Source organism: Hemitrygon akajei, chromosome 7, assembly GCF_048418815.1.
Source record: "Hemitrygon akajei chromosome 7, sHemAka1.3, whole genome shotgun sequence".
In the NCBI taxonomy this organism is placed as follows: domain Eukaryota; kingdom Metazoa; phylum Chordata; class Chondrichthyes; order Myliobatiformes; family Dasyatidae; genus Hemitrygon; species Hemitrygon akajei.
Genome location: NC_133130.1, coordinates 166,574,836 through 166,600,072, shown reverse-complemented (window position 1 = coordinate 166,600,072; position 25,237 = coordinate 166,574,836). Strand labels below are relative to the sequence as shown.

General features: G+C 41.4%; 1 protein-coding gene across 13 annotated transcripts in view; it reads right to left on the bottom strand.

Annotated features, from left to right (window-relative positions):
• cdk5rap2 (CDK5 regulatory subunit associated protein 2) overlaps positions 1-25,237 on the bottom strand; it is a 162,226-nt gene that overhangs the window by 58,450 nt on the left and 78,539 nt on the right. For 11 of the 13 annotated variants that reach the window (XM_073052506.1, XM_073052510.1, XM_073052504.1 and 8 more), the window contains 11 exons: positions 21,330-21,467; positions 21,139-21,248; positions 18,845-18,981; positions 13,069-13,221; positions 10,754-10,869; positions 10,185-10,322; positions 9,543-9,635; positions 8,074-8,429; positions 5,395-5,806; positions 2,539-2,764; positions 256-366 (listed from right to left, as the gene is read on the bottom strand). In XM_073052506.1, coding sequence (XP_072908607.1) covers positions 256-366; positions 2,539-2,764; positions 5,395-5,806; positions 8,074-8,429; positions 9,543-9,635; positions 10,185-10,322; positions 10,754-10,869; positions 13,069-13,221; positions 18,845-18,981; positions 21,139-21,248; positions 21,330-21,467 — 1,990 coding nt within the window. The remainder of the gene's footprint in view (positions 1-255; positions 367-2,538; positions 2,765-5,394; positions 5,807-8,073; positions 8,430-9,542; positions 9,636-10,184; positions 10,323-10,753; positions 10,870-13,068; positions 13,222-18,844; positions 18,982-21,138; positions 21,249-21,329; positions 21,468-25,237) is intronic. The other 2 variants (XM_073052499.1, XM_073052503.1) reach the window with 2 other exon arrangements.

Sequence of the window (25,237 nt, the reverse complement as noted above, 5' to 3'; positions counted from 1 at the left end):
GCCTCATTTCCCACCAGCAGTAAGCAGGTTAACAAAGTTGGGAGTTCAACCTTCTGGATGATCATATACTTGTTAATCTGGCAATTCCTCAGATATGGGACTTTGCAAATTACTATCTTTAAGCTGAAAATAATTAATAAGCACAGCATTTTAGCAGTGAAGGGTGTTGACAGTTACAGCATGCAGATCTTCAAAAGATAAAGTGGTCTTTTCCCTCATGCTTCCTGTGTAGTACTCAGGGGTCACAACATCTACCTGGGCTACTGCTCTCATCCCTGTCCGCATCACTTTTTCCACAGGTTTCATAACCAAGGTCCTGCAAGTCCACTTGGACCTCCTTATCATCTTGTTTCAAAGATGACTCAGCTACAGAAAAATAAAGGACAAATACAAAGTCGTAACAAAGCAGAAGAAAGCAGGACATCAAAAGCATTGTCGCTGTGTTCAAAATTCTGGAAGCAAGCCTTAAAAACAAATAAAAAGCAACAAGACAACATTTTTATTATTGTACACACATCACTCTAATGTTTAACAGAAGTACACCATCCAAATAAAGCAAATATGATTGGTCAGTCATATACAAGAAACAAGAAGGAAACACTTAAACACAAGAGATTCTATAGATGCTGGAAATCCAGAGCAACAAACAAAATGCTGGAGAAACTCAGGTCAGGCGACATCTATGGAAATGAATAAACAGTTGACACTTCAGGCCGAAACCCTTCATCAGGACTAAAAAGGAAGGGGGGCAAAAACCAGAATAAGACGGTGGGGGAAGAGGAAGGGGTACAAGCTGGAAGGTGATAGGTGAAGCCAGGTGAGGGGGAAGGAAGCTCAGTTTCTCACTTCATCCCCTCTTTCCCCGTTCACACACCTTCCCCCTTGCTTGGCTTCACCTATCACTTTCTAGCTTGTACACATATCCCTCTCCTCACAATCTCACTCTGGCTTCTTACCCCTTCCTTTCCAGTCCTGATGAAGGGTCTTGCCTTGAAATGACTCTATTCCTTTCCCTAGATGCTGCCCGACCTGCCGAGTTCCTCCAGCATTTTGTGAAGAAACACTTAAAACACAAAATCAAAAGATAACTACTTTTGGAAATGGCAGATCTTATTTGAAAATCAAAATTTCTGTTGGCCCAGGATATAATTACCTGTTTTACATGACCAAGTTGTATTCCAGCAAATACTGGGGAAATCTGCATGGGATAGTAAGTGGCTAGTACATTATACTATTAACATTGACAGCGTTTGGCATGTGTCATAGAAAAATGCAGCACAGAATCAGGCTCTTCGGCATATTTAGTCCATGTCAAACCATTTCAACTGCCTCAGCCCAACAACCTGCACCGGGACCATAGCCCTCCATACACTTACTATCCACGTACCTATCCAAACTTCCCTTAAATGTTGAACCCAAGCTCGCGTACACCACTTGCGGTGGCAGCTCGTTCTACACTCTCATCACCCTCTGAGTGAAGAAGGTTCGCATTAACTTTTCACCTTTCACCTTTAACCCATGATCTCTATTTGTAGTCCCACACAACCTCAGCAGAAAAAGCCTGTTTTGAATAAATTTATTTAAAAACAACGCTAAAATATTTTCCTTAATTCAAATGGCAGGATCTCAAGCAATTTACAAAAGCCATTATTTATTTCAGTCCTGTGTCATCAACAAAACTTCTAAGTCATACTTGAAATAAAAATTTTAAAAATCCTCTCAGATTTGAATTCTCTAATGCAAATAAAAGCTCTGCCAAACTAAACCAGCAGTCTGTAGTCATTTCAATAGTGCTGTGAGTGTCTGTGGAAATCTGGCAACAAGCTGTCAAGAATCAGAACTGTACAACTGTGTGACCCTCTTTAAAAACTTACTTCACTCCATCCAGTAACACTAGTGCTACACCTAGAGTAAGCTTGCTTGCAACTATAAAGCCCCAATGTAGAAGAAAAAGATCAAAAATACTGCCGTAACAGAAAATCTAACTGAAAATGGAACATTTGACTAAAGACCATAAAACCCAGGAGCAGAATCAGGCCACTTGGCTCATCAAGTCTGCTCTGCCATTCCATCAATGCTGATTTATTACTTCTCTCAACCTCATTCTCCTGTCTTCTGCCTGAAACCTTTGACAACCTGACTAATCAAGAACCTATCAACCTCCACTTTAAATATACCCAATGACTTGGCTTCTGCAATCATCTGTGACAACAAATTCTATAAATTCGCCAACCTCTGGCGAAAGAAATTCCTCATCTCTGTTCTAAATGGACGCCCCTCTTTTCTGAGGCTGTGCCCACTGGTCCTAAGCTCCCCCAGTATAGGAACCATCCTCTCCACATGCACTCTATATAAGCTTTACAGTATTCGATAGGTTTTAGTGAGATTACCCCGTCATTCTTCTAAACCCCAGTGAGTACATGCTCAGATGAAAAGACCTGTCATACAACAAAGGGAAGACACTGTCCTGTAAATATTTCACTGTTCTGAAATGTTGAACAATGTTATTGAACAACCAAATACTGTTTAATTACTTACCAAGGATAGGAGCACAATAAGGCCTTAACTTCTCTGTCTGGCTGACAAGCGTTGTCTCATCTACAAAGAGCTTACTCTGTAGTTGTTCATCATCCTTCACTGCTGCCCTCAACTGATCAACTTGTTGATGGTCAGATGGTAAATCTTGGCCAGAGGTGGCAGTATTAACACTGTGGATCGATCTTGATTGTTTTAGTGGGACAGGGAGACGAGACCTTGTACTGATCTGAATAAAACACATGGAATGAAAAGTCTTTAATTATTAAAAAGGGAAAACAATAGTTCAAAAACAGAAACAAAATTCCAGAACAATTCAGCACAAAATACTGGAGGACCTCAGCAGGCCTCATCTGTGGAGAAGAATAACAGACTGCATATTCCCCTCCACAGATGCTGCCTGACCTGCTGAGATCCTCCAGCATTTCATGTGTGTTGTGCTGCAATAATTCAGGTGTTCAGGCACATTGGTGTGGAGGGAAACAGATCAAAGGCCTTTCAGGGCTGGGGGGGGGGGGGGTTAAAATGTGTTTTAATAAGGGGGAAGAAAGAAAGGAAGAGGGAAAGGAAAATTCAGATGAACTGGCACAAAAGCTACTTAGGTGAACTAAGAATGGTGAATGAGGAAGTATCATAATAGGAGGGGTGGTTGGTGGAGATGGAAGAGCAGGGTGAAGTTACAGACGGAACAGTTCCTGCAAATTGCTGAAAGGGGAGAAGGGGTGGAGCATCAATGAAAAGAGAAGGAAAAAGCCAAAAATAAAGTATGGGGAGAGGAAGTAGTATGAAGTGGCAGGAGATAGGCAAGACCAGGTGAAGCTAACCCCTTCTTATTTCCAGTTCTAATGAAAATGTCTTGGCATGAAACATCCTCTCTATAGATTAGTGGTCACCAGTCTTTTTATGCCCAAGATCCCCTACCCTGGCCTTAGTGAAAGGCAAGATCGACCCCAAATCGATTAGTTACACACATGTGCACCAGGGCAGAAAAGACCAGAAGTAAAACCCCGCAACCCAGAAGTAGAAATAATGTATGAACACCAGGGGTCCCTACCCCTTTTTGCACCGTGGACCGGTTTAACATTGACAATATTCTTGCGGACCGACCGACGGGGGGGGGGGGGGGTTGGTGTTAAACACGACCGGAATACAGCGATACTCGAAGCAGGTTCCTTATGTCCAGTCTATTACACAAATTAGTTTTCGTGGATCTCAGCGCTTAGCTTCTGTCCCGCTTGTTCACGCTTTTTCCACAGAAAAAACTCAACGGGTTTGTCTTTAAGTGCAGGGTGCTTGGACTCAAGGTACCAAAGCAGTTTTGAGTGCTTCATTACCTCATTAGACAGCCTCTGGGCCCGAACTCCAGCCTCCCGCCCGTCCACCGCCAGACGCCTTGGCCAGGTGCGGCTGGTCATGGCTGGGGTGAAAGGAGAAGGTGAGGGCCAGAGGTCCCCATACCGGGGCAGCGACAGTTGCAGTCCAGAGAGAGCGACCGACCAAGCGAGGAGTGCGACAGGGCGCGCGCCTGCCTCCCTTGTAGGATCTATCGGCAGACAAAAGTTTGCTTCAAGTAGATGGCAGCGATGTAGCTGCTCTGCTACTTACAAAACCCTGAGCCTGGATTAGATTGTCTGTGAATATTTTAACACCGGTTCCCCACCAACATTCGGTGTGCTAAACAGCTTTAGAGGCGGCGCCCATCTGTCCGCACTCCAGGCTAGTACCAACGGCACTTCCCGCCAGCCGCGCGAGGGTGTCACTGTGTTTAGGCGACTCGCGTGCGTTCAAGTTCAACAGTCGGCGTGACAGGGAATGAGGAAAGGTGCAGCTGACTCATATCGTTTCCTCGCGGCCGGGTGGTTGGGGACCACTGAAGTATACTGTGTAGTCAAGTGCGTGGCGGGGGAGCTACGCACATGCACACTGGGCAGAAAGAACGGAACTAAAATCCCGCAACCCAGAAACAATCTCTCAACAGTATTTGTGTATTTATTTTTCTTTTTTTTTCGGGATCTACTGGGAAAGTCTCAAAGATCGACCAGTTGATTGTGGTCGACGGGTTGGCGACCACTACTATAGATGTTGCCTGATCTGAGTTCCTCCAGCGTTCCATGTTTGCTGCTTTGGATTTCCAGCATCCGCAGAATCTTGGTGGAACATTTTGAATTTGTACATGCACACCTCTCAAGACAGAGCACAACAATGAATTACTGCTTCAGTTCGAATAACAACTCCGCACTGATGAATGCTCAAACGAGCATCCCAAACAACAAGTGTTGAATCTACATAGCTGAATTCCAGGCTCCACTGAGAATAGCACCCCAGACCGTGAAGGAAACACCATTCAACAAATGGGAAAACTGCCAAAGCTGCTAGGCAACAAAGATCAAGGTAGATAACAGTTTACTTCTTATTGACTCTCAGATAGGTGTCAATTCTGTTAGCACATTACAGGCCAAGATATGGTCAATTATGGAGAAGCGTTTTCCAATCAACATCAGATGCCTCACTGATGAATCATGCCGAAGTATTTTAAGTGGAGGTAAACCACCTTTTTAAAAAAAACTTCTAACTAGATGTTTAATAAAAGACAAAGTACAAAAATATTGTTAATTGTTCCAAAAAATTTCATTTCTTGCTGGTGCATTTGAACAAGGGCCCAACATTGTTCTCTTTTACACTTGTGTACTGGAAAGGACATTAAACAATCTTGAATTTTGAGTCATGAGATACTGAGGTGTGGTTTCAGAGTAAAGTCTGCTGCTGCGTTCATACGGTGGAAGGCCTCTAAAAAGGAAAAGAACAAAAATCTATAGTACCACCCATGAGAAATGCATACCTTAGAGACCATTTACATACCTGCTTAGAGTTCTTTGCCTTGTATTTTCTAATGTTCAAAGGATGCGACTGTGTCACTTTTGATTCCTGGTGGTCTTTACCCACTTCTGTCTGCATTTCCTTTGTTCTCTTTTGATTGGCAGCTTCGAGATGCTCCTTCAAGTGGTCCATTTCCTTTGCCATGCTTACAATCAAGTCAGGGTTGAAACGTACACCCTCGCCAGAGGAGTTGAGCTCTATCTGTTGCTTAAGGAGGTCATGCACCTTCCTCTGTTTCTTCGATTTGATTTTTAACCTCAAAACTGTTTTTCTTAGGCCTCCTTTGCTCTCCTCATCCACTTCTTCCTCACCTTCATTCTCACTTACTGACAAGCTCTCTCCAAGTTGATTGTGCAGTTGTGTTATTTCTTCTCTCAATTTCATTATTTCATTTCTGCAAGTTAAATAAAATTAATGTTAATTAGTGACTTGTTTAATTATTCTAATTTTTATGCAAACAATACTGGAAAATCAAATCACTAAATATATACAGCATTCTTACAGATCATGTAATATAAAACAGAATTAAATTCTAATTTACAAGTATAGATGTATAAATCAGTATCAGATGCTCAAAGACATTTTCTTACAAAAACTGTATTAACATATTAATGTAATGTATTAACTGTAAAACTGTATTAATCAACTCACTGATGCCAAAAATAATGAATGCAGGGGCAGAAATTCATTTCCAGTTGCTGACACATGTACTGAAGGATGGTATTATAGCTGGTGGTTAGTGTAACACTCTACAGTGCCAGTGATCAGGGCTCAATTTCCACTACTGCCTGCAAGAAATTTGTACGTTCTCCCCATGACTGCGTGGATTTCCTCCGGGTGATCCAGTTTCCTCCCACATTCCAAAGACTTGAGGGTTAGGGTTATAAAGTTGTAGGCGCGCTATGTTGGGGCCAGAAGAGTGGCAAAACTTGCTACCCCAGAACATTCTTGGACTATGTTGTTCGGTGACGCAAAGTGACGCATTTCACTAAGTTTCAAACTACATGCGACAAAATGAAACTAACCAAATAAAACTAATCTTATAACCTGATCTCTTATACACTCAGTTTCCTCAGGATCAAAGGAACAAAATCAATCCACTGTGTTCAGTGTGAGAGGCCAAAGCATGGCCACCTGACAAGGCCAATGAGGCTGGTCAGATATACCAAGCTTGGTCAGATAGGATTTATGTTGCCTTTTCATTTTAAACCCTGTTTAAAGATTAGATTATCACATGTACAGTGAGATGTGTTGTTTACGTCAACAACCAATACAGTCTGAGAATGTGCTGGGGGCAGCCAGCAAGTGTAAAGCAATGCACTAATCACTATGCTACCCTAGCGACACAAACAGCTTGCAAGGTAACAATTCATTAAGATACTTTAATATATATAACCAGCTGTCTCTTGGTGACACTCAATTAGATGAGAATTCTGATAGCACATTACAGGCCAAGCTATGATCCATTATGGATGAAGTGCTTTCTGATAAGTGTCAGATATCTCACTGCTGTGAAATTCATTGCCACAGATGGCTGTGGAGGCCAAGTCAGTGGATATATTTACAGCACTGGTTTTTAGCTTCTTGATTAGTCAGAGTGTCATATGTTAGAGGGAGAAGGCAAGAGAATTGGGTTAACAGGGATAATAAATCAGTCATGATGGAAGGGTGGAAAAAAATTTAATGGTCAAATGACCTAATTCTGCTCCTATATCTTATGGTCTTATATGATGTATTTTGGTTAATGCTGAACCATGTTCCACAGCTTCAGGTGAAGGCACACCATCATGAAAAAAATCCAAAATTTTATTCACAAATATAAAACTAACAAAATTTCTTCGGCCTTTTCATAGCGCAGTAACAAACACAGGCTACTGAAGCCTTTAGTTTCTGGCAGCAACAGGAATAAGATGTCAAGTCAGGGAAAGCATGCCAAGTATCAATCGGATATAAAATTCAGCCAAGAAATGGTAAGGAATAGAGGCAGTCAAGCCAGAATTGATGAAATTATAGGCCTATAATCAAATTACAACACAGGAAACAACCATTTGGTTCAATTACTCTTGTCAGTCCTTCAAAGAGCAATCCAGTTAATATCACCCCTCACTCTTGTTCCACAAACCAGCAGATTTTTTCTGTGTGATATTTTGAAGAAAGGCTATTGTTAAACAAACCCATGACCATAACACAGGAGCAGAAGGAGGCCTTTCAAGTCTGCTCCACCATGCTTTCATGGCTGATTTATTACCCTTCTCAACCCCATTCTCCTGCCTTTTTTCCTGTAACCTTGGATGCTTTTACTAATGAAGAACCTATCAACCTTTGCTTTAAATAAACCCAATGACGGCCTCCACAGCCATTTGTGGCAACGAATTTCACAAATTCACTACCCTTTGGCTAAAAAAATTCTTCCTCATCTCTGTTCCAGTAAACTTTCATTCTCCTTCTCTCCAGAGAATAAAGATCCAGCAAGGCTAACCTCTCCCTATAACACAGGCTCTCTTGTCCAGGCAGCATCCTCATAAATATCTTCTGCACCCCCTCTAGTTTGACAATTAGCATTTGTCACACTGACTGATCCAGAAACTAACCACCTCTGATCTGTGTCCAGATGATTCACCATAAACTCCGAGCTCACATGGAAATATTAAAGGCACATACCCAAGCTCAGTCACCGAGGATACACCATTCTCCTCCAGCAGCCACCTTATTGTGCCAACTTCTTCCTTTGTTTCTCGATTCTGGGCCTCCAATTCATGCAACTGGCATTCAGTCATCTCCAGCTGAGTCTTGGCTTCTTGCAGCTGTCCACATTTGTCTTCCAGTTCAGAATTAATCTTGTTCAGTTCATCAAATAGCTTGGTACAATCTGAACTATCAGCAGCAGAAACTCTAGAAACCAAAGCAGAATCCAGTTTCCAGTTTTTCTCAGCAGTAGTAACCGGCAGCTGTGATGGTATTGTCTCTGCCAGTTCAACTTCAACCGTCTGTATACACTTGTCATCTTTGGATATGCCCTGCATTGTGCCAGAACAAATAAGCACACTATGAGGAAGCAGTTTGGCAGCTATGGAAGTACTGAAGTATAATAAATAATGTTGGCATCAGGTCATAGGTTGAAAAGAACCAGTTTCACATTGATTTATCAGTCTTGAGAATACATCGTCCTCAAGGCAGTGGTTGAGAGGGAGGGGGAAGAAGGGAATTAGATAACCATTGAAGACATTTCAAATAGTGATGCCTCAAGAAGGCAACATCCATCATGCAGGACAAGCCCTCTTCTCATTACAACCAACGAGGGGGTACAGGAAAAGTTTTAGCAACAGCTTTTTCCGCTCTGCTCTCTGATTTCTGAACGGTTCATGAACCCATTAACACTATCTTTGGTGATGTATAGTAATTTTATGTCATGTACTGCATTGCTGCTGCAAAAACAACAAATTTCACTAATCAAAACTGAGTAAAAAGGAAGCAACTTTTGCTTCAACTACAGAACAAAAAAGTGGCATAAAATGCAAAGTTTTTGGCAGAAGAATTAAAACAGAGCCAAGAAAAAGGGTATGGAATTTATGCCTGTAGACAATGGTTGAGGGAAAACCATTCACCACATTGAAACAGGACTTTGAGATGGATTTAATGCTGGGAAACTGAGTCTGGGTGGTTGTTATCTGATTGGCATGGACATGCGGCAGAGATACAATAAGACTTTATCTGAGAGCAGCAATGGTTAATAAGGGGGCATAATTCTAAAGTGATTGGAGCAAAGTATGGGGGGCACGCCAGAGGTCGATTATTTTTTAAAACAGTGAGGGTACACTGCATGGTTGGCAGTAGAGGAAAATACATTATGGTCAGTCAAGCATCTCTTAGATTGACACATAGATGATAGAAAAATGGAGAGTTGGGGAGGGTTAGATTGATCTTAGAATAGGTTAAAAGGTCAGCACAACATCATAGGCCAAAGGACCTGTACTGTGTTATTATAATCCTACGTTCTATAATTAATTTCCTTCAGTGTAGATTTTCTATGAGATGCCAAATCAAATTACAAATCTGAACACATCCACAATGGAGTAGGCAAAACCAAACCAAAATGGACAAAACCAGAAATACTTCAGAAACAGTCCTACCAAACTGCGGTCCTCAAGATGGTTAATGCTTTGTAGCGGCTCCTGAAGGACTGTGTTTATTTTCATTGATTCTTCTGGTCTTTGATGAAGCAGCTATGAGACATGGAGCGGGATGAGACAAAAGAATGAAGTTTGAAGAGAAAAAAAAGTGGATGTAAACAACAGCATATATAACTGAAGTATAAATGAAAGCATGTCTTGAATGCAAAATGGATTCCAGAAGACCTGGAACAAAAAGTAACGAACAGATTTTTCAAGTTTTAAATTAAACATTCTGAAAAGACACTTAAACACCCAAATAATTTTAAATTGGCAATAAGGAAATAAACTTTATATTTATCATCAATATAAATGGGAATTCATGCACTAAGTTTACAGGAAATGCATAATATTCTGTGAAAATAAATTGAAATTAAGCTGTTTAATTAACAAAACTAATGATCTCTTGGAATTCAGTCACTTATTCATATACACTAGAGTATATTTTATATCCAGCTTTAAGTTGATTTCTGAAAAATATTTTATACTACTTCAGCAACCATGTACAACGTTGCAAACAAAAATAGTTTTAGCTGCAGAATAAAACTGCAGATGTTTTAAAGATGTGTCAAAGCAATTTCAGAGCAGTTTCTTAAACTTCACCTGTGCAACCATCACCGGTTCCTGTGGATTTTCCTCGCTGCTAGAGCCAAGAACAGAATGCTCTGACATGCTAACCCTAGCTTGCAACTCTTGGTTGTTGGCTTGTAATGTTTTCAGGGATTTCAGAAGTTCAATAATCTGAATTTTTAAAGAGGAAAAAACAAAAAAATACATTATAATTTTTGTTGTCTGTGATATTACATATTTTGATTAAAAGAAACCACAAGATAAAGATTAGTTTTATTTGTAACATGCACATTGAAGCATACAGTGAAGTGTGTTGTATGCATCAATAGTTCAAATACGTGCTGAGCACAGCCCACAAGTGTCGCCATACTTCTGGCACCAACATAGTATGCCCACAGCTCACCAACACTGACTCATATGTCTTCAGAATATAGGAGGAAATTAGAGCACCCGACGGTCACAGGGAGAACGAACAAACTCCTTATAGACAGAGGCAGAAATTAAACCCCGATCGCTGGTGCTGTGAAGCTTTATGCTAATTGCTGCGCTACTGTGCCACCCCTCTGTGAGGTAGGCAAATCTGACTGAAAAAGGCAGCTCACCTTTTGTCGAAGCTCTGGCAGGGAGAGATTGACTACCTCCTGCTCCAGATCATCAAACTGGCCCAGGCAGATGCTGAGGTATGAAGTCTGGTCTCCACAGCTTGTAAAAGTATTTCCTGGAATATAAGATTTCAAGAAATTACAAAGTAGTGGCTATTTGTATCCTAGTGCCTGATCTGTCATTCCCTAAGATTGTGGTCACACTTACCTCACACTTATCCAAAAATCAAGTCTTGATTACATTCAACAACTGAGAATCGGTTTGTTTATTTATTTAGAAATATAGAAAGGCCTTTCCAGCCCTTCGAGCTGCATCTGTAGCAACTCACCTACTTAAATCCTACCCAAATTAAGGAAAAAATTTACAATGACTAACTAACCTGTACATCTTTGGACTGTGGGAGGAAACCAGAGCACCCAGAGGAAACCAATGCATTCCACAGGGAGGATGTACAAGCTCCTTAGAGTGGACGTCAGGACTGAACTCTGAAGCCCCAACCTGCAATAGTTTCATGCTAACCGCTATGCTACCATGGCACATCACCATTGGGTAGAGAATTTCAACATTCTTTTCTTATGAGCTGTATAGCCAACCTAAAGGTAGACTCCACACCAGGGAAAGATCAGTTCCTCATCTATTCCATGCAATCCTGGAGAATTTTACACATTTCAAAGAGACACAAGTTATTGTTTTGAACTTGAGACCGCAAATCTATTGTGCTTAATCTTTTCTCATATGACAGATCTTTCTTCGCATGTATCAAAATAATGAACTTACACAGCTTTCCTTCCTAGGATGGGCATACCAAGCCTATACACAATATTCCAGTGAGTTGCACCACAAGGAAACTCGATGGGCTAAATGGCCCATCTCTGCTCCTATGTCTCTATACTTGTGCTCAAATATTAGTACAGCAAAGGCGAACATCAGTTTCCCTTTCTACATGCTTAAAAGCATGTTACCTTTGTGATTCCTGGGTTCTCTAAATACCAACCAACACCTTTCAATCACTCTCCACTTAAAGAAAGCCATGCCTTTTTATGCTTTGTACCGAAATTGAGGACATCATGTTTCCCCACATCATAGGCCCTTTGCCGTCTTCTTGCCCATTTACTTAAGTAGCCTTTATTGTCCTGAAGCCTCTTCTGCATCTTCCTCAGTGACACTACCACCTAGAAGCTGTAGCACTACTGAAGACAGTTCCCAGTTCTGTGCATAAGCTGGGGGCATCCTGCAAGTGTCAGCACAATTCCGGCACCAACATAGCATGCCCACAAATTGAGAACAATGCTACCAAATCTCATCATAATGGTATTGGTTTATTGTCACTTGTACCAAAATACATTTAAAAAGTTGTATACAATCAAATCATTACAGAGTGCATTGAAGTAGAATAAGGTAAAAGAATAACAGTAACAGTGTAAAAGCTGAAAAAGTGCAGTTAAGGGAAACAATAAAGTGCAAGATCACAATGAGGTAGACTGTAAGGCCGAGAGGCCATCTTATTGTAAGTGGTACATGCTTTCAGGTTTCTGTATCTTGTGCCTAAAGGGAGGGGGCAAGAATGTGGGTGATGTCTTCGATTCTGCTGATGAACTCCATCTAGGTTCACAAACTTGTTATGCCATGGACCCTGACCATTAACCAAAGGGTCCATGGACCCCAGGTTGGGAACCCCTGATCTAAATGGAGGTGCCACAAGTGACAAAGATGCTGCCTCACTGATGCAGAAACCTGGTTTCAATCCAGACCTCCTGCACTGTCCGATGCAGTTTTCACATCCTCCCTGAGACCCCAAGAGCACCTGTTTCATTCCACATCAAGAAGTCCTGCAGGGTAGTAGGTTAATTGGCCAATTAATTACCCCTGATCTGCAAAAGTGGTAGGATTGGAGAGGAGTTGATGAGGTTGAACTTGGGGTAAAAATAGGATTAATGCAAGTGAGTGCTGCTGACATGCACTTAACGAATCAAAAGGCCTGCTTGTGTTGTAGTTCTATGATAAATTTTTCTAAAACTGCAGCATGAATGATAATAATTGTAACGCTACAATTCAACATTTGAACAAGAAAGAAAAGGTGTATGGACAAATCATTGGGTATAATTAAAGTGAAGGCTGCTAGGCTTTTTAGTCAGGGCATCAAAGATAATGAATGGGGTTGAGAGGGATAATAGATCAGCCGTGATGCAATGACAGAGCAGACCTGACGGGCCAAATGGCATAACTCTGTTCCTATGCCTTCTGTTGACAAGTTTCCAAAGTACATCTTGTCACATTGACAGTACACGAGACAGGGAAAAGGCAGTAAGTATACCTGAATCGTTGGCTGCCCCCACTTCACCAGCTCGGGCCTGCATCTGTCCAAGTCGCGACTGCAGTGAAACATTCCAGCGTTGCGCGTCTTCCAGCTGGTGTCGCAGAGAATCCACCTCACTAAAGTCAACTACATCTCCTTTGGAAACGGCTTCTGGGCAACAAAGTTTTAACAATCAAGTCAATATCTACAGCTCAGGTACTCCCAGATGTCATTTTGCAGAAGTAACAAAGAAAGCAGATTCTATTTTCCAAGTAGTATAACCTCTTTTTCAAACTACACCCAACTAGGGTGTCCATTCTTTACACAATACCTCAGTGAATCCAGCTATTGCACAAGAGCCATTAAAGTTGGATGCCATATAGCGGTTAGCACAACGCTATTACAGCTCGTGGTGGAGCTCAGAGTTCAATTGCAGCAACCTCTGTAAGAAAGCCTGTACGGTCTTCTTGTGTGTCTGGTTTCCTCCGGGTGTTCCCACAGTTCAAAGACATTTGGTTAGTAGGTTAATGAGACATTATAAGTGATTAGGTTAGGATTAAATAGGTGGGTTGCTGGGCAGTGCAGCTTGTTGGGCCAGAAGGGCTTGTTCTACATGGCATCTCTAAACAAATAAAAATAAACTGATCTCAAAAATTAAAAGGATCACGTTACAAGGAAAGAGTGATTACCTTAAGATTAGTTTTTATTTGTTACATATACATCAAAATATAAAAGTGAAATGTGTCATTTGCATCAAATCAAAAAGGATTGAAGACCACAAGTAGCACCATGCTTCCAGCGTCAACATAGCATGCCCATAACTCACTAACCCTAACCTGTACGTCTTTGGAAAGTAGGAGGAAGCTGGAGCACTTGGAAGAAACCCACGTGGTCACAGGGAAGATATACAAACTCCTTAAAGATAGTGGGAATTGAACCCTGATCAGTGATCACTGGCACTGTAAAGCAGTTGCACAACCACTACATCACAGTGCAGCCCCTAAACTATGAGAAAGGCAGGAAAGAAAATTAAACTCTAGGAAAAGACAACAATGAACTTGTAGGGGAAAGAGCGGTAACCTCCACCCACTAACCCACCCCCCTACACCCCAAACCACCACTACTTTATCATTTCCTGTCAGTCACCTTATGTACAGAAACTCCTGTGTCTAGCATCCCTTTATGGACATATAATCAATCTATGCACCGTTGCAAGAAGTGTTGGTGAACCCTTTGCATTTACCTGGCTTTCTGCATTAATTACTCATAAAATGTGGTCTGATCCTTATCCAAGTTACAATAATAGCCAAACACAATCTGCCTAAACAAATAACATACAAACAATTGTACTTTTCATTTCTTTATTGAAAACATCATTTAATCATTCACAGTCTAGGCTGGAAAAAGTACCGGTATATGAATCCTTGTTTTTAATAGCAGGTTGAACCTCCTTTAGCAGCAATAACCTCCACCAAACATTCTTGCTCAGTGTTTTTCTCATAGTGGATCCATAAACAGAGACTTTAACAAGTTCTGGTGATTTCTGCAGGTCTTTGCTGTAACCCTTGGGTTCTTTTTCACTTCCTTCAGCATTGTACATGGTGCGCTTACTGTGATCTTTGCAGGGAGACTAGCAACAGTACTGAATTTCCTGCATTTGTAGACAATTTCTCTTCTGTGGACTGATGAACACTCAGGTCTTTAGAATTGCTTTTGCAACCTTTTCCAGCTTCATGCATCTCTACAATTCTTCCAAGGTTCTCTGAAAGTTGTTCTGATCAAGGCATGGTACACATAAACAGATCTTTCTTGAGAAGAGCAGGCCCTGTCAGTAACCTGAATTTGTGTGTCTTTTTTCAGTAGGGCAGGGTACCTCTACAACCCACCTCCAATCTCATCTCAACAATCAGAACACCTGACTCCAAACAGCTTTGTCGAAGGCATTACCCCAGAGGTTCACATACTTTTTTTGAACTTAGACTGTGATTGTTTAGGTGGTGTGCTCATTGACGAGAAGTAGTACAATTGTTTGTGTGCTATTAGTTTTAGGCAGTTGTGTTTGTCTATTATTGTGACTTAGATGAAAATTAGACCATATTTTATGAGTAATTAATGCAGAAAACCAGGTAAGTGCAAAGGGTTCATAAACATTTTCTTGCAACTGTAGATGTATTTATATTTATTGTGTTTTTAAAATTATTATTGCGCTCTTTCTCGTGATTATTTATGTTTCCTCCGATCTGGAGTAACAATTATTTTGTTCTCCTCTGCACAGTGTACTGGAAACGACATTAAACAATTTAGAATTTATTGAATCAGTGCAGTGCTACCAGCAAGGCAAATGATTCTGCCTCGATGTTCACTGCCTCTATTCAAACTGAAGACTCCAGGCTGTATGCCTGAATCAGTTCCCTCAAGATAAAAACTGTCGATTTTGTTTTTTTTGCTGCTGGAAACAACAGCTCAACAGCTCTACCTGTATACCATCCTTTCAGCAATTTGCACAACAGATACTCAGTTTTTCTCTTTCAGAGCAAAGGTAAGGAACAAGATATACAATGACCCAATCAATGAATTTTAACCTCTACGTTGAATTGTCTCTTGCTAAATTTTCAAAACTACCTCACATCCTCTGCACATAAATGCAAGTTAGACAGGAAAAATCTTTTCTCTGTGTCAAAGAACCTCTTCAAACATTTTTTAAATGAAGCAAAACTTATTATTAGTTAATCTATATACTCAATTCCTCTATGATCACAGCATTTCTGTTACTGAAAGCAGAAGCACTACTAACCATAGTGAGAGTTTGGTCAAAACACCTGCAACAGACAGCATCCCTATACCTCATAGCACTTCATTTCATCATAATCTGTTTCGGGAGGCTAAACCCGTTCTGTACCAATCGTCCTTAAAACAACTGATTGATCATTTCTGGACTTCTCATTAACTGATGAATCACTGCAGAAACACTAAAATAACAGAAATCACCATGAAGAATTGAGGAAGTGAATCTGGGAATACAAGATACCAGAAAGTTGATACAACAGTAGGAAAATGCATTTTTATACAGCAACTATGTTAAGGGGCAGAACTTGTACAATACAAAAGGACCATATTAGAATCCAGGTTCTAACTATTGCACTGAAAAATAATTTGCTAAAAATCAACTCAGATATGTGTAAACAAAGAACTATTTCAAGAATCCCACTCCAAGTTCAAAAACAATTAAATGTAAAACTTGGATTTCCTGCAGATTTGGGGTTTTCCAAACTTCTGTTATTTAAAAAGATTACCTTTATTTGTCACATGTACACCAAAATATTGAAATGTACAGTGAAATGCATAATTTTTTGTGTTAACATTTAACACAGTCCAATGATGGGCTGGGCAGCCCACAAGTGCCGCCATACTTCCACACCACTGTTGCATGCCCACAACTTACTAACCCTAACCTGCATGTCTTTGGAATAGAAACACAGAAAACCTACAGCACAATACAGGCCCTTCGGCCCACAAAGTTGTGCTGAGCATGTCCCTACCTTAAAAATTACTAACCTGGAGCACTGCTCACAAGGAGAACATACAAACTCCCCTTACACACAGCAGTGGGAATTGCACTGTGACCAGTGCTACCTGCTACACTACCGTGCTGAGATCAATCAGCATTTGATATTGAAAAATAGTAGATTGTCTAGTTTCAGAGTGTATTTATAAAACAACATGCAGCACTGGCACTGTGAAAAACAGCACTGTTTTATTCAACTGATATTAGCTCAACACTTTCAAAATCACTTTGGACTGCATGACTTAAATATTATGCTGAATGCAAAGTATCTGAAGAGGCAATTTATTCCAAAAGGGCTGTACAAAAATACTTTCCTAAAGACTATTCAAAGATAAAAATGTCTCCAAAAATCAGAATGTTTGATTAAACGGTGATTTTTGCAATACTATAATTACATTGTGAATTGTTCCAACTGAATTTAAACACCATCCCATTAGTGGTCACAAAACTATTATTTTAGTCCTAAACAGAGAGCTAAATACATGGCACCCAGTCTATTAAATAGCACTTAATCAAGGTGATGCCAATTTAATTACAAGACCAAAAGACACAAGGGGAAGAATTAGGCCATTCTGCCTTCACTTCAAATATACCCAATGACTTGGCCTCCACAGCTGTCTGTGCAATGAATTCCACATATTTACCACACTCTGGTTAAAGTCTTTTTTCCCTTATCTCTGTTTCAAGTGCATGTCCCACAATTCTGAGGCTGTCCCCTCTGGTCTTAGAATCATCCACCATAAGAAACATCTTCTCTACATCCACTCTATCAAGGCCTTTCATTATTCGATAGGTTTCAATGAGGCCTCACCTTCATTCTTCTAAGCTCCAGTAAGTACAGTCCCAGAGACATCAAATGCTCCTCATGTGTTAATCCTTTCATTTCTGGGATTATTCACATGAATCTCCTCTGTATATTCTCTAATGCCAGCATGCCCCTTCTTAGATAAGGAGCCCAAGACTACTTACAATACTCCAAGTGTAGTCTGACCAATACCTTATAAAGCCCCAGCATTATATCCTTGCTTTTCTATTCTAGTCCTCTCAAAATGAATGCTAAAATTGCATTTGCCTTCCTCACCACCTATTCAACGTACAAGATAACCTTTAGGGAATCCTGCATGAGGACTTCTGATTTTTGAATAGCCCATGCCTTTATTCCTTCTGTTGAAGTGCACGACCATGCACTTCCCTATTCTCCTGCACATTCATTAACAATCCCACAATAAGCCTGTGCAGATGTATTAATGACTCATTTCACATTAAATAGAACAAATATAGGAATAGCCTTCAATTAGTAACTTCCACAATAACATATCAATCTGAATACTGCTGCTTGTACCTCAATTCCACCCACCTACTTTGGCTTTGGCTTCATTAGCTGCAGATAATAAAAGTGACTTTTAAGATGAAGCCTCTCCCAACTGTATTCAGGGTAAAGACACTGTTAAACAGTAAAATCAAGCAGAATAAGACTATTAATTTTATAGCCCAAATCTGTACAGCATAGTAACAGACACTTCAGCCCAACTTGTCCATGCTGTACAAAGGTGCCATTCTGAGCTAGTCCCAGTTGTCTGCATTTAACCCATCCCTCTCCAATCCATGAACCTGTCTAAATGGCTTTTAAACACAGACCTGTGCCCTCTAGTTTTATATTCCTGTACCCTTGGGGATAAGACAGCAACTATTCAACTTATCAACACTCCTCAAGATTTTATAAACCTCTGTGAAGGCAACGCTCAACCTCCTTCACTCCATCTTGTTAGCAGCAGGTCTGTAGACAAAAACTCCTTGTCATTGAGAGACAACAGTAATTCAGATATTACCTGTTACAACTGTGGTGTGCAGAAGAGCATTTCTGAAAGCACAAGACATTGAACCTTGAAGTGGATAGGCTACATACAGCAGCAGAAGACTACACCGGGTTCTATTCCTGCACCTAATAAAGTGGCCACTGAGAGTAGATTCTGTTGCTGTCTACCACACCACCAGTTTCCATAAACATGCTAATCATGCCATCAAGATTCACACCCAAAAATGTCCCTATGACTGATGATCTGTACCAACACATTTTGTCTGATCCTGATACATCTGCTTAGGGCCTGTTGTCAGGAAAGGAAGCTGAAAAGGTGGGTGAACAGCCTGTCTGTGATTGTGATTAAGAATCTGGTTAGCAGATTAGGCTGCAGCACTTAGTGTACTGAAATATTCCCATTGGTTTCCCACCTTTTCCTTTGGTGGCCTGGATTTGTTGTTCCAAGTTCTTCTGCAGATCTCGGTTGGTTTGAATGCTCTCCTCGAGTTGCTGTCGTAACAACTGAATGCCTGTCAGCTCCACCTGCAAGGCCTGGATGCGACTGCAACTGAACAAGAATTAAAAGTGAGCAACACCATGGGAAACTGAGCTAACAAAGACCATAAGATATAGGAACAGAATTAGGCCATTAAGACTGATCTGCTATTCAATCATGGCTGATTTATTATCCCTCTCAACCCCATTCTCTTGCCTTCTCCCCAAATGAAGGAAGCATCTCATACAGATGAGTTTTTTTCCCAGAATCCATGAGAGTGTTTCCTGATTTTATTTTATGTGTGTAACTTAAACAAATACATGTCTGATGGAGAAAAGCACATTGTGGAAATGTTGACAGATGACTGAACAAAAAAAGATCACTGATTAACTGAAGTTTTGAGATGCAGGGGACCGATAATTATTGTACACCTCGGTAAAATAAAGCACTGCCAAGTGCTAAAAGGTCCCACTTAGTGGAAAACCACTTCCCTTGCCGAAAACCAGCCTTCCTGAGGGAGACTGGCAAATAAAATGACAAAGCTGTCAATAATTTGACACAATATTGCCTATGGTCTTTTGAGAAGTTTCAAACTGACTTTATTTCTAGTGAGATATTAGGCATTAAGCTCATCAGTCTGGAAGATTGAAAATCTGGCTGAGTGGTGCCAGGACAACAACCTTTTTCTCAATGTTAGCAAGACCTAGGAGCTGATTATTGATTTCAGGAGGATGAAACCGGAGGTCCATGAGCCAGTCCTCGTTGTGTGTGGGGCGGGGGCGGGGGGGGGGTAGAAGAAGAAAATCAGAGGTAGAGAGGGTCAGCAACTTTAAATTGCCTGGTGCTATCATTTCAGAGTCCTGGGCCCAGCATGCAACTGCAATTACAAAGAAAGCACGGCAGTACCTGTACTTCCTTTGGAGTTTGCGAAGATTCAGCATGAAATTGAAAACTCTGAGAAACTTCTATAGATGAGTTGTGGAGAGTATACTGACTGGCTGCATCACAGCCTGGTATGGAAACACCAATGCCCATGAACAAACAATCCTACAAAAAGAAGTGGATATGGCCCAGTCCATCATGGTAAAGCCCTCCTCACCACTGACAACATCTACATGGAACATGTCACAGGAATGCAGCATCCATCATCAGGGGCCACCACCACTCAGGACATGCCCTCTTCTCATTGCTGCCGCCTTCAGGAAGGTGGTACAGGAGCCTCAGTGCTCACACCAACAGGTTTGGGAATAGTTATTACCTCTCAACCATCAGGCTCTTGAACCCAGGGGGATAACTTCACTCAATCATCGAAATGTTCCCAATAGCCTATCGACTCATTTTCAAGGACTCTTCATCTCATATTCTTGATATTTATTGCTTGGTTATTTGTTTATTTATTATTCCTTTCTTTTTGTATTTGTATAGCTTGTTGTCTTTTGCACACTGGTTAAACACCCAAGTTGGTGCAGTCTTTCATTGATTCTACTATGGTTAGTATTCTATTATGGATTTATTGAACATGCTTGCAAGAAAATGAATCTCAGGGTTGTACATAGTGACATATATATTTGTTGTTCAGTCATTTAGTTGAGTCCGACTCTTCATAACCTCATGGTCCGTAGGGTTTTCATGGCAAGATACAGAAGTAGATTGCCAGGCCTTCTGTGCAGACACTGCTGCTGGCCAGGTTGGGACCTGGCTGGGTTGAACTCAGAACCATCTGTCCTAAGTCCAGTGCTGATGCCACTACACCACCAGCCAGCCCATGTATACACTGTAATAATAAATTTACATTGAACTTTATATATATTAAAAAATTAAATTAAATAAGTAGTGCAAAAAGAGAGCAAAAAAAAAACAAATAATGAGGTAGTGTAAATGCATTCATGGACCATTCAGAAATCTGATGACAGAGAGGAAGAGCTGTTCCTAACATGTTGACTGTGTATCTTCAGGCTCCTGTACACCTCCCTTCTGATTTTAGCAAGAAGAGGAAATGTCCTGAGTGATGGGATATATCATTCCTGTGACTGGAATTGGTTAAATGGCACACAACCTTTTTGAGTCCCATTCGGAAAGCTATGTACAATCTATTCTGGCAACAACACCAACGTTATGTATTTCCTTATTAAATCCTTTGCAGCGAAGGATGAAGCAACACACTGAAAGCTTATTGAATTAGGTTAAAAAACAAGTTCAAGATATGCAGTAAAGGGGCTAATTTTCTACCTGTCTGAGTCTTTCACTGCCTTGATGAGTCTAGAGTACAGTTGCTGCTCTGTCTTCAGCGCCTGGTGCAAGCTTTCTTCTGAAACCTGATCCTCTAAGGCCTGTACAGGCTGCAGAAAGAAACTGCAATAAGTTTCCAAGTAAATTCAGCCTCATTATCTAACAGAGACAAAACAGATAAAAGCATCAACCTGCTGGCCATCTCCTCCGATGATCGTTCTCTCTCTTGGCAGATGGCCAGGTCTCTGGATATCATCCTTCAGTACGATCACTTCCCGTATCACCTGCTCTGTTCCCTTTACCTCAGATGAAAATCCAGGCTGAATGTTCTGCGGTAAGAGAAACTACGGTAATTACATTTTCAAAACAAAAAAAAATGCAGCATTTCAAAAATACCTTAACATTAACATCAGGACATTTGCTTCATATATTTTAATATACTTCATACAAAGTCATCTCTGGCAGACTGGCTGGACAAAATCCAATGTTCTACAGGAGTGACGAAGCACAGAAAAAGTCACGGTCATCCACCGCAACCAGCAAAGACCCCATTCGTGACAACTCATACCACTGGATCCAGACTTCCAAGGTCGAAAGAGCAGAACTGCCCAAGTACAACAACTTTTTCACTTAAAAAAAAAATCTCCTGTATGGATTTTCTGTCATTGTTGAATACAACAAAAATCCAATATGCTCACAACTAAGCATTACAACCCTCTGCCTTAAAGAAGTACCAACAATTGCCAACACAATGAGTAAAACAATTTACCCCCCAAGTGTACAAACTTCCCCACCCCCAATCCCAAGACTGTAGTTCTAGTATGGAACCTTACGTAAAAGTACTTAAAGTTAGCCAGACAAGTAGTATCTGAAAAAGGCAATTTCTGGTCCAGACCCTGCATCAAGAGTGGATGCTCCGTGACCCACTGAGATATCCAGCGGATGAGTTTTTGCTGTGAATCTAGTAACTTTAAATACGTTAACTTAAGGGAAGTACACTCAGTGGTCGCTTTAATAAGTACACCTGCTCATTAATGCCAATATCTATTCAGCCAATCATGTGGCAGCAACTCACTGCATAAAAGCATCCAGGCATGCTCACGAGGTTCAGTTGATGTTAGATCAAACACCAGAACGGGGAAGAAATGGGATTTAAGTGACTGTCTGTGGGATGATTATTGGTGCCTGATGGGGTGGTTTGAGCATCTCAGAAAATGCTGATTTACTGGGAATTTCAGAGTTTCCAGAGAAAGGTGTGAGATGCAAAAAATATGCAATGTGCAGCAATTCTGTGGGTGTGAACACCTTGTTAATGAGAGGTCAGAGGGGAATGGCCAGACTGGTTCAAGCTGACAGGAAGGCAACAGTAACTCAAATAACCACGTGTTACAAAAATGGTGCGCAGAAGAACCATCTCTCAATGCACAAAATATTGAACCTTGAAGTGGATGGGCTACAGCAACAGAAAACCATTAACATATACGAGGGGTGATTGATCAGTTCGTGGCCTAAGGTAGAAGGAGTCAACTTTAGAAAACCTAGCACATTTAGTTTTCAACAGAGTCCCCTCCTACACACTTAGGCCAACGGTCATGGAGCATACGGATCCTGGACCTCCAGAAAGTGTCCACAGATGGGTGATTAATAAGTTCATGGCCTAAGGTAAAAGGAGATGAGTTATACAGCTCTCGTTACCTGCACATGCAGTTCAACTCTGAGTGATTATGCAGAAAGTTTGAATCTCACCTGGTCCCTCAACACCAGCTCCATAGCAAAGAAAGCCCAGCAGCGTCTCTACTTTCTGTGAAGGCTGAGGAAAGTCCATCTCCCACCGCCCCACCCATCCTCATCACATTCTACAGGGGTTGTATTAAGAGCATCCTGAGCAGCTGCATCACTGCCTGGTTTGGAAATTGCACCATCTCGGATTGCAAGACCCTGCAGCGGATAGTGAGGTCAGCTGACAAGAGACAATAGACAGTAGGTGCAGGAGTAGGACATTCGGCCCTTCTAGCCAGCACCGCCATTCACTGTGATCATGGCTGATCATACACAATCAGTACCCCGTTCCTGCCCTCTCCCCATATCCCTTGACCCTGCTATCTATAAGAGCTCTATCTAACTCTCTCTTGAATGCATCCAGAGACTTGGCCTCCACTGCCTTCTGGGGCAGAGCATTCCACATATCCACCACTCTCTGGGTGAAAAAGTTTCTCCACATCTCTGTTCTAAATGGCCTACCCCTTATTCTTAAACTGTGGCCTCTAGTTCTGGACTCACCCATCAGCGGGAACATGCTTCCTGCCTCCAGTGTGTCCAATCCCTTAATAATCTTACGTGTTTCAATCAGATCCCCTCTCATCCTTCTAAATTCCAGTGTATACAAGCCCAGTCGCTCCAATCTTTCAACATATGACAGTCCCGCCATTCCGGGAATTAACCTTGTGAACCTACGCTGCACTCCCTCAATAGCAAGAATATCCTTCCTCAAATTTGGAGACCAAAACTGCACACAATACTCCAGGTGGGGTCTCACTAGGGCTCTGTACAGCTGCAGAAGGACCTCTTTACTCCCATACTCAATTCTTCTTGTTATAAAGGCCAGCATGCCATTAGCTTCCTTCACTGCCTGCTGTAACTGCATGCTTGCTTTCATTGACTGATATACAAGAACACCTAGATCTCGTTGTACTTCCCCTTTTCCTAACTTGACTCCATTTAGTAATCTGCCTTCCTGTTCTTGCTACCAAAGTGGATAACCTCACATTTATGCACATTAAACTGCATCTGCCATACATTTGCCCACTCACCCAACCTGTCCAAGTCACCCTGCATTCTCATAACATCCTCCTGACATTTCACACTGCCACCCAGCTTTGTGTCATCAGCAAATTTGCTAATGTTACTTTTAATCCCTTCATCTAAATCATCAATGTATATTGTAAACAGCTGCGGTCCCAGCACCAAACCTTGAGGTACCCCACTGGTCACAGCCTGCCATTCTGAAAGGGACCCGTTAATCGCTACTCTTTGTTTCCTGTCAGCCAGCCAATTTTCAATCCATGTCAATACTCTGCCCCCAATACCATGTGCCCTAATTTTGCCCACTAATCTCCTATGTGGGACTTTATCAAAAGCTTTCTGGAAGTCCAGGTACTCCACTGGCTCTCCCTTGTCCATTTTCATAGTTACATCCTCAAAAAACTCCAGAAGATTAGTCAAGCAAGATTTTCCCTTCATAAATCCATGCTGACTTGGACTGATCCTTCTACTGCTATCCAAATGTGTCGTAATTTCCTCTTTTATAATTGACTCCAGCATCTTTCCCACCACTGACGTCAGGCTAACCGGTCTATAATTCCCTGTTTTCTCTCTTCCTCCTTTCTTGAAAAGTGGGACAACATTAGCCACCCTCCAATCAGCAGGAACTGTTCCTGAATCTATAGAACATTGGAAAATGATTACCAATGCGTCCACGATTTCTAGAGCCACCTCTTTAAGTACCCTGGGATGCAGACCATCAGGTCCTGGGGACTTATCAGCCTTCAGACTCAACAGTCTATCCAACATCATTTCTTGCCTAATATAAATTTCCTTCAGTTCATCCTTTACCCTAGTTCCTTTGGCCACTATTACATCTGGGAAATTGTTTGTGTCTTCCCTAGTGTTCAACTCGTCTGCCATTTCTTTGTTCCCCATAATAAATTCACCCGTTTCTGTCTTCAATGGCCCAATTTTGGTCTCTCTTCCCGCCATCACGGATATTTACACTATATGCTGCATCCGCAAAGGAAACAGCATTATGAAGGACCCTATGCACTCCTTATACAATCTCTTCTCCCTCCTGCTGTCTGGGAAAAGGCTCCGAAGCATTTGGGCTCTCACGACCAGACTACGTAACAGTTTCTTACCCCAAGCTATCAGACTGCTCAATACCCAGAGCCTGGACTGACACCTTGCCCTATTGTCCTGTTCATTATTTATTGTAATGCCTGCTTACTTACTGCCCTCTACTGTGCCTATTGTCTAGTTCATTATTTATTGTAATGCCTGCACTGTTTTGTGCACTTTATGTAGCCCTGTGTAGGTCTGTAAGTCT